The 10,291-nt window shown below is 48.3% G+C and overlaps 1 protein-coding gene across 1 annotated transcript in view; it reads left to right on the top strand.

Moving 5' to 3' along the window:
- The first annotated feature begins 3,359 nt into the window (after positions 1-3,359).
- Positions 3,360-10,291, top strand: part of pltp (phospholipid transfer protein) — a 49,404-nt gene continuing 42,472 nt past the window's right edge. The window contains exons 1-7 of the mRNA XM_080000397.1: positions 3,360-3,794; positions 5,232-5,357; positions 5,624-5,723; positions 6,486-6,614; positions 8,708-8,863; positions 9,925-9,988; positions 10,111-10,174. Coding sequence (XP_079856523.1) covers positions 5,246-5,357; positions 5,624-5,723; positions 6,486-6,614; positions 8,708-8,863; positions 9,925-9,988; positions 10,111-10,174 — 625 coding nt within the window. The 5' untranslated portion in view covers positions 3,360-3,794; positions 5,232-5,245. The remainder of the gene's footprint in view (positions 3,795-5,231; positions 5,358-5,623; positions 5,724-6,485; positions 6,615-8,707; positions 8,864-9,924; positions 9,989-10,110; positions 10,175-10,291) is intronic.

Raw genomic sequence — 10,291 nt, 5'->3', positions numbered from 1 at the left:
GACAAATAAAGATCTTGAATGTTGAATCAGTGCACCGTGCAGGGGCCTCGGTGCTTTGAATGAGATCAGTTAAAAAAACATAAACATGAGTAAATGACCAATAAAAAGAGGTTGTTTTTCCCGAAGATCCGCCCACTGCCCTCTCAACCAATCACAGTGTGGTCACTCCCTTTCTGTCCAAATAGTGTACTTTTGAAATGTGGTTCCTGTGAGACGAGGGAACCATGAAGTTACAACAAGTTTCTTAGTGTGGAAATAGTGACGCTACACGTCGCATCAAATGATAAAACCCCAAAAGCTGGAAGAACTTTTCTTCTTTTTTGTTTGTTTGTTGTTGCTGTACGAGTGGTCACTGGTACACATACTGACAAATCCTAAAATAACCTTTACAGGCACTGAGTGCAGTGGTTACCATGTGATGCAGCTAATTATGACAATAAAAATAATAATTATTGTAGTTATAACAAGAAGTATCTATGCCTGGTGGTGAAATCTAAGATAATGTTTTAAGACTATTTCTTTTCAAATGACCGTGAATGTGGTTTTCTCAGCATTAAAGAGGATTTATGGTCGTGCGTCAAAACACCGCTGGAGCTTGTTGGGCTCCGTGAGACCAGGGGTCACATGACCTCTCCTAAAATCTGCCTGAAACCAAACTACATTTTGTAGAGTCTGGGGTAGGGAGCCTGCACTTTCTGCCCGTCGTTCAATCTTTATCATCATGAAGAACAATGTTCATGAAAAAACGTAAAAATGAAGTGGAATGACCCCCCCGGAGAAGCCCTACAGCAAAATTGGCCAAAACTAACCAAAAAGATGGCAGCCAGACCCCACTTAAGTTGAGTCCATTTATTAACAGGTGACCACGCAGACAAAACTCCAAAAAATGTGTGAAAACTCACATACAAGGAAAAACACCAGCACAGCACGTACACCGTGTACAACATACTCAAGGATCATTGTGCTTATGGATTGTGTCTGCAACTTCAGTGCCCTACAAGTCTAGCCCTACGGCCGCTCTGCCCCCGTGTCTGTGGGGTGGCTGTGGGTCCAGGGGGGGGACTCCGAGTGGGCCCCGCCTGGCCTGCTGCACCCCTGGGTTGATCTGGCCGTGCTGCGCCTGTCTCTTCCGGTGCCAAAACTCATACTCAGTACATACACCATACGACAGGCCTAGGGTTTGCGGGATGGTGTGGATGGTGTGGGGGCGTGGATGGTGTGGATGGTGTGGATGGTGTCGGGGTGTGGATGGTGTGGATGGTGTGGATGGTGTGGGGGCCTGGATGGTGTGGATGGTGTGGGGGCGTGGATGGTGTGGGGGTATGGATGGTGTGGATGGTGTGGGGGCCTGGATGGTGTGGATGGTGTGGATGGTGTGGGGGTGTGGATGGTGTGGGGGTGTAGATGGTGTGGATGGTGTGGGGGTGTGGATAGTGTAGATGGTGTGGATGGTGTGGGGGCCTGGATGGTGTGGATGGTGTGGGGGCGTGGATGGTGTGGGGGTATGGATGGTGTGGATGGTGTGGGGGCCTGGATGGTGTGGATGGTGTGGATGGTGTGGGGGTGTGGATGGTGTGGGGGTGTAGATGGTGTGGATGGTGTGGGGGTGTAGATGGTGTGGATGGTGTGGGGGTGTGGATAGTGTAGATGGTGTGGATGGTGTGGTTGGACCCCCTGTCGGCTGGGTTTGCTCTGGGTTTGCTCTGGGGGACTGATTTATGCTGCTCGGGGGCGGGCGTGGGGTTTGCTCTGTGGGGTCCGGGTGGTCTTCTGTGACTGCAGGGCGGCTCAGGGGCCTTTTCCGCTGCTTGGAGGCTACGATATAATACCGACCTTACATCAAATACACCAAAACCAACCAAGTCCTGCGCACACACACACGCACACACACACCCCAGCACCCTCCTGTTTGCATTCCTCTCCTTTCCTCCCTCATTTGCTGCCATGACTCTGACAGGAAGAGGCCACGTGAGCAGGCTCCTGCTCCAGGCTCCTGCTCCAGGCTCCTGTTCCAGGCTCCTGCTCCAGGCTCCTGCACCAGGCTCCTGCTCCAGGCTCCTGTTCCAGGCTCCTGCTCCAGGCTCCTGCACCAGGCTCCTGCTCCAGGCTCCTGCTCCAGGCTCCTGCTCCAGGCTCCTGCTCCAGGCTCCTGTTCCAGGCTCCTGCTCCAGGCTCCTGCACCAGGCTCCTGCTCCAGGCTCCTGTTCCAGGCTCCTGCTCCAGGCTCCTGCACCAGGCTCCTGCTCCAGGCTCCTGCTCCAGGCTCCTGTTCCAGGCTCCTGCTCCAGGCTCCTGTTCCAGACTCCTGCTCCAGGCCCCTGCTCCAGGCTCCTGCTCCAGGCTCCTCCTCTCGTCTCTTTGCGTCGCTGAAGGCTTCGCTTGGTCATATCTGAACTTCCTCGGGTCCCCAGAGCTAGAGACAGAGAACTGTGCACTGAGCTCTGACATCACCATTCACCAGGGCCTCTGGTACTTGTGGTACTTGTGGTACTTGTGGTACTTGTAGTACTTATTGGGCTTAGTAGGGTTGGTAAGTTTACTATGGTTTTGTAGGTCTAGGTGTTGAGAACATCACTGGGTTGTTTTCCCTCCTCAGTCCAGAACTTTCCAAAGTATTAGAAGAATCTTTAGTGTTAGGGATGGAGGGTGCAGATCCTGATGTTCTGGGTGGTGTCTGCGGTGGAGCTGAGGTAGGGGAAAACCAACTCCACATTTCTCTGAACTGGGACATGAAAAGGGTGGAGGACAGTTCATCCTTCATTGAACTCAACTGTTTGAAGTCAGCGTGTAATTGGTGGTTCAGGCTCCACATTTGGAATTTGTTGAGGTTAGGGTGTGGTCAAGGTGGGGGTGTGGTCAAGGTGAGGGTGTGGTTAAGGTGAGGGTGTGGTTAAGGATAGGGTGTGGTTAAGCTTAAGGCTAAATAACAGGGATAAGTTTGGGGCCCTGTCTCCTTTCTGTTGGTACCTAAGCTGTGATGTCAGGCAATTCCCGGTCTGCACGGTCAGCAATCTGACTTCAACCGAGTGGGAGGGGCTACATGGGGGTGGGAGTGGCTACAGGGGGTGGGAGGGGCTACATGGGGTGGGAGGGGTTACATGCAGGTGGGAGGGGCTACATGGAGGTGGAGGAGTCGGAGTTGTGTTGGAATTTTGTGATAATTGTGAAAAACCAATCACTGGCCTGTAGTATCACTTAGCTCCGCCCATGTGGGCTGGTGGGCCAAGTGGGCGGAGCCACACACACACACACACACACACACTAGTTATCTGGTTATTAGTTGTCAGAGTGCATTCTGGGAAAGTTTTATTTTTTAGTACGTTCTGAGGAAAAAACAACTTCCAGTCATGACACAAAGACAGAGAGACAAGCAAACAGACAGGCCGACAGAGAGACAAGCAAACAGACAGGCCGACAGAGAGACAAGCAAACAGACAGGCCGACAGAGAGACAAGCAAACAGACAGGCCGACAGAGAGACAAGCAAACAGACAGGCCGACAGAGAGACAGACACATAGAGAAGGAGAGACAGACAGTTAGACACATAAACATTCAGTGTAGAATTAGTGCGGGGGAGGGGAGACTTTTGACCACACACACACTCAGGAGGAGGGAGGACTGGAAGGTTACACCTCCTTCTGCCAAACTGGCATAAAAAGAAAAGAGGAGAGAGAGCGACACAGAGGGACAGACAGGCAGGGACACAGAAAAGACAGACAGGGAGGGAGACAGGTCCAGGAATACGGAGAAGAACAAACTGGAGTAAACACCAGCACTGAAGGCAGCGGTGCACAGTGAGTAACATGGCTGTATGTGTGAGAGAGACAGGCAGAGAGAGAGACAGGCAGAGAGAGAGAGAGTGACAAGACAGAGAGAGAGAGAGAGAGACAGGTAGAGTGCGTGTAGTACAGTTGTTAATGGAATGAGACTGTCTGTCTCTCTGAGGGTTAAAAGATGTTTAGTTCATAAGAAAGAATAAGAAGAAGGGAGAGAGGAAGGGAGAGAGGGAGGGAGCGAGGGAGGGAGGGAGGAAGGGAGAGAGGGAGGGAGGAAGGGAGGGAGGGAGGGAGGAAGGAAGGAAGAGAGGAAGGGAGGGAGGGAGGAAGGAAGGGAGGGAGGGAGCGAGGGAGGAAGGAAGAGAGGAAGGGAGGGAGGGAGGGAGGGAGGGAGGGAGGAAGAGAGGGAGGGAGGGAGGGAGCGAGGGAGGAAGGAAGAGAGGAAGGGAGGGAGGAAGGGAGGGAGGGAGGGAGAGAGGGAGGGAGCGAGGGAGGGAGGAAGAGAGGAAGGGAGGAAGGGAGGGAGAGAGGGAGGGAGGGAGAGAGGGAGGGAGCGAGGGAGGGAGGAAGAGAGGAAGGGAGGAAGGGAGGGAGGGAGGAAGGAAGAGAGGAAGGGAGGGAGGGAGGGAGAGAGGGAGGAAGGGAGGGAGGGAGGGAGAGAGGGAGGGAGCGAGGGAGGAAGGAAGAGAGGAAGGGAGGGAGGGAGGGAGAGAGGGAGGAAGGAAGGAAGGGAGGGAGGGAGAGAGGGAGGGAGGGAGAGAGGGAGGGAGCGAGGGAGGGAGGAAGAGAGGAAGGGAGGGAGGGAGCGAGGGAGGAAGGAAGAGAGGAAGGGAGGGAGGGAGGGAGAGAGGGAGGAAGGGAGGGAGGGAGGGAGAGAGGGAGGGAGCGAGGGAGGAAGGAAGAGAGGAAGGGAGGGAGGGAGGGAGGGAGAGAGGGAGGAAGGGAGGGAGGGAGCGAGGGAGGGAGGAAGAGAGGAAGGGAGGAAGGGAGGGAGGGAGGAAGGGAGGGAGGGAGGTAGAGAGGGAGGGAGCGAGGGAGTGAGGGAGGAAGGAAGAGAGGAAGGGAGGGAGGAAGGGAGGGAGGGAGGAAGAGAGGAAGGGAGGAAGGGAGGGAGGGAGGGAGGGAGGAAGGGAGGGAGGGAGGGAGAGAGGGAGGGAGGGAGGGAGTGAGGGAGGAAGGAAGAAAGGAAGGGAGGAAGGGAGGTAGGGAGGGAGGGAGGAAGGGAGGGAGGAAGGAAGAGAGGAAGGGAGGAAGGGAGGGAGGGAGAGAGGGAGGGAGGGAGTCAACATGGAGGAGGAGTCTATGTGGAGGGGGAGGAGTCAACACAGAGGAAGAGGGGTCCGCTTGTAGGGGGGCGGAGTCAAAATGAGGAGGAGTCTGCATGGAGGGGGAGGGGCTGTGGGTGTGGCGTGGTGGTGGAGCAGCCTTGAGTTCTTCTTCTGTCCTTCTTCTCAGGCTGTAGCTCCAGGATGACTTCCTGTCTGTGGCTCCTCCTCTTCCTGTTTCCTCTGCTGGCTCGCAACATGGCCGCCGAACCGCCTGGCTGCAAGATCCGCATCACAGCTAGAGGACTGGAGATGTGTAGGAGCTGTTAACACCACCCGTTTATACCATCCTCCACCGAGTTATGCAACAAAACACCACCTTTTACACCACCCTACACCTAGTTAATCACCACCTTATACACCACCCTACACCTAGTTAAACGCCACCTCATACACCACCTTACACCTAGTTAAACACCACCTTATACACCACCCTATACATAGTTAAACACCAACTTATACACCACCCTACCCATTGTTAAACACCACCTTCTCCACCCCTCTCACATGTGTTATTTGCAGTGAAGCATGAGACCCTGAGGTTCGTGGAGGAGGAGCTCAGTAACATTTCAATGCCAGAGATGCACGGAAAGGAAGGACGTTTCAAGTACACCATCAGCAAGTGAGCTACACCACCCTCCACCTAGTTATATACCACCCTCCACCTAGTTATATACCACTCCACCACCCGTCAGCTAGTTATTTACCACATCACCCGCCAGCTAGTTATATACCACTACACCATCTGACGTAGATAGTTAGAGAGCACTACACCATCTGACGTAGATCTAGTTATATACCACTACACCATCTGACGTAGATCTAGTTATATACCACTAGACTATCTGACGTAGATCTAGTTATATACCACTACACCATCTGACGTAGATCTAGTTATATACCACGACACCATCTGACGTAGAACTAGTTATATACCACTTCATCATCTGACGTAGATCTACTTTTATACCACTATACCATCTGACGTAGATCTAGTTATATACCACTAGACTATCTGACGTAGATCTAGTTATATACCACTACACCATCTGACGTAGATCTAGTTATATACCACGACACCATCTGACGTAGAACTAGTTATATACCACTTCATCATCTGACGTAGATCTACTTTTATACCACTATACCATCTGACGTAGATCTAGTTATATACCACTACACCATCCGAGGTAGATCTAGTTATATACCACTACACCATCTGACGTAGATCTAGTTATATACCACTACACCATCTGACGTAGATCAAGTTATATACCACTACACCATCCAAGGTAGATCTAGTTATATACCACTACACCATCTGACGTAGATCTAGCTATATACCACTAAACCATCTGACGTAGATCTCTCCTCCACCTCTCAGTGTGAAGGTCACTCAGCTCCACCTGTCCCATGCCGACCTGCGTTTCCAGCCTGATGTTGGTCTTCTGTTCGAGGTGCAGAATTCCTCCATCAGCCTCAGCTTCCACCGGAGGATCCTCTACTGGTTCTTGTGAGTTTACATGACTACACCTTACTAGTGCTTACTACACCTTTCTAGTTCTTACTACACCTTACTGGTGCTTACTACACCTTACTGGTTCTGATTACACGTTACTAGTTCTTACTACACCTTAATCTTGCTTACTATACCCTACTAGTGCTTACTTCGCCTGACTAATGCTTCCTACGCCTTACTATTGCTTACTACATGCTTACTACATACACTAGTTCTTACTACACCTATCTAGTGCTTACTAGTGCTTAGAACACCTTACTGGTGCTAATTACATGTAACTAGTGCTTACTACACCTTACTAGTGGTTAATACATGTTACTTGTGCTTACTACATTATTTCTGTAACTAGTATGTCTAGTTTTACAACTCGTATGACAAGTGGTATAACTAGTATGACTACTTCTATAACTGTACAATAAGTGGTATAACTAGTATAACTAGTGTTATGACTAGTATGACTTGTGATATAACTAGTATGACTAGTGGTATAATGAATAGTATGGCTAGTGTTATAACTGGTATGACCAGTTTTATAATTAGTAAAACTTCTATGACTAGTGATAGTATTACTAGTGTCATAACTTGTATGGCTAGTATGACTAGTGGTATAACTAGTATGACTACTTTTATAACTTGTACAACAAGTGTTATAACTTATATAACTAGTGTTATAAATAGTATTACTAGTTTCATAACTAGTATGATTAGTGTCATAACCAGTATGACTAGTGTTATAACTAGTATGGCTAGTATGACTAGTGTCATAACTAGTATGACTAGTGTTATAAATTGTATACCTAGTATGAATAGTGTTATAACTGGTATGACCAGTTTTATAATTAGTATAACTCATATGACTAGTCTTATAAGTAGTATGACTAGTGTTATTACTTGTGTGACTATTATGACTAGTGTAATAACTGGTATGACTCAGGGTATAACTCGTATGACTACTTTTATAACTTGTACAACAAGTGGGGGGGATGGTAGCTCAGGGGGTAGAGCTGGTCATCTAGTCATGTAAAGGTTGCTGGTTGGATCCCAGGCTCCTCCTGCTAGCATGCTGTAGTGTCCTTGAGCAAGACACTTAACCCCTCATTGCTCCTGATGGCTGCGTCCGTCGGTCTTTGAATAATTGTAAGTGGCTTTGGATAAAAGCGTCTGATCAATGACTAAATGTAAATGTAAATGTAAATGTAAATGACTGGTGTTATAACTAGTATGACTGGTGTTATAACTAGTGTGACTGGTGTTATAACTAGCATGACTAGTGTTATAACTAGTATGACGAGTGTTATAACTAGTATGATGAGCGTTATAACTAGTATGAATAGTGTTATTACTGGTATGACGAGTGTTATAACTAGTATGACGAGTGTTATAACTAGTATGACGAGTGTTATAACCACTATGACTGGTGTTATAACCAGTATGACTGGTGTTAAAACTAGTATGACCAGTGTTTTAACTAGTATGGCTGGTGTTATAACTAGCATGACTAGTGTTATAACTAGTATGATGAGTGTTATAACTAGTATGAATAGTGTTAAAACTAGTATGACTGGTGTTATAACTAGCATGACTATCATTATAACTAGCATGACGAGTGTTATAACTAGTATGACTGGTGTTATAACTAGTATGACGAGTGTTATTATTAGTATGATGAGTGTTATAACTAGTAAGACTAGTGTTATAACTAGTATGACGAGTGTTATAACTAGTATGACTGGTGTTATAACTAGTATGACGAGTGTTATTATTAGTATGATGAGTGTTATAACTAGTAAGACTAGTGTTATAACTAGTATGACGAGTGTTATAACTAGTATGACTGGTGTTATAACTAGTATGACGAGTGTTATTACTAGTATGAAGAGTGTTATAACTAGTAAGACTAGTGTTTTTACTACTATGACTAGTGTTATAACTAGTATGACAAGTGTTATAACTAGTATGACTGGTGTTATAACTAGTATGACGAGTGTTATTACTAGTATGAAGAGTGTTATAACTAGTAAGACTAGTGTTTTTACTACTATGACTAGTGTTATAACTAGTATGACTAGCATATTGATCTGTATCAGCTATGACATGGGGAACATCAATGCGTCGGCCGAGGGCGTCAACATCAACACAATTCTGGTTCTGGTCCGTGATGAAGCCGGACGCCTGAAGATCAGCAACGTCACCTGCGACGCCCGGATCGACAAGATGAGGGCGCAGTTCAGCGGCACGCTGGGGTGAGCCCTGCCCCGTCACCATGGCAGCCCACCTGCCGTGTTCAGCGTCTTCAGCGTGTTTAGTGTGTTAAGCGTGTTAAGCGTGTTTAGCGTGTTTAGCGTGTTTAGCGTGTTTAGCGTGTTCAGCGTGTTTAGTGTGTTTAGTGTGTTTAGCGTGTTTAGCGTGTTTAGCATGTTTAGTGGGTTTAGCATGTTTCGGTGTTTAGCGTGTTTCGTGTGCTTCGTGTGTTCCGCGTGTTTAGTGTGCTTTGATTGTTCAGCGTTTTCAGCGTATTGAAATTTTTTAGTGTGTTCAGTGTGTTCAGCGTGTTCAGCGTGTTCAGCGGGTTTAGCGTGTTCAGCGTGTTTAGCCTGTTCAGCGTGTTCAGCCTGTTCAGCGTGTTCAGCGTGTTTCGCGTGTTCAGCGTGTTTAGCGTGTTCAGCGTGTTTAGCCTGTTCAGCGTGTTCAGCCTGTTCAGCGTGTTCAGCGTGTTCAGCGTGTTTAGCCTGTTCAGCGTGTTCAGCGTGTTTAGCCTGTTCAGCGTGTTCAGCGTGTTTAGCGTGTTTAGCGTGTTTAGCCTGTTCAGCCTGTTCAGCGTGTTCAGCGTGTTAAGTGTGTTAAGTGTGTTAAGTGTGTTTAGCGTGTTTAGTGTGTTTAGCGTGTTCAGCGTGTTTAGCGTGTTTAGTGTGTTTAGCGTGTTTAGCGTGTTTAGCATGTTTAGTGGGTTTAGCATGTTTCGGTGTTTAGCGTGTTTCGTGTGTTTCGTGTGTTCCGCGTGTTTAGTGTGCTTTGATTGTTCAGCGTTTTCAGCGTATTGAAGTTTTTTAGTGTGTTCAGTGTGTTCAGTGTGTTCAGCGTGTTCAGCGTGTTCAGCGTGTTTAGCCTGTTCAGCGTGTTCAGCCTGTTCCGCGTGCTCAGCGTGCTCAGCGTGCTCAGCGTGCTTAGCGTGTTTAGCGTGCTCAGCGTGCTCAGCGTGCTCAGCGTGCTTAGCGTGTTTAGCGTGCTCAGCGTGCTCAGCGTGCTTAGCGTGTTTAGCGTGTTCAGCGTGCTCGGCGTGGTAATATTTTTCTCCTTTTGGCAGGAGGGTGTACGACTTCCTGGCGACGTTCCTGACGACAGGAATGCGTTTCCTGCTCAACCAACAGGTTGACAGCTCAACCCTGTCTGTCTGTCTCACCTGTTTGTCTCTCCCTGTCTGTCTCATATGTCTGTCTCACCCTGTCTTTAGATCAGTCTGTCTCACCTGTCTGTCTCTCCCTGTCTGAAGATCTGCCCTGCTTTGAACAACGCTGCTTTGGTTCACATCAACTCCATGTTGGAAACGATTCCAGGTAACTCCCTGTCTCACTCTCCTGTCTCTTGCTCTCAATTTTTTTATTCAATAGGGCTTTATTAGCATTATCATAATTAAACACAGTATTGTCAAAGCACATCATTCAGATATGTAA

This window comes from Zeus faber (assembly GCF_960531495.2).
Source record: "Zeus faber genome assembly, chromosome: 5".
NCBI classification, from domain to species: domain Eukaryota; kingdom Metazoa; phylum Chordata; class Actinopteri; order Zeiformes; family Zeidae; genus Zeus; species Zeus faber.
This window is presented reverse-complemented; position numbering and strand designations above follow the sequence as displayed.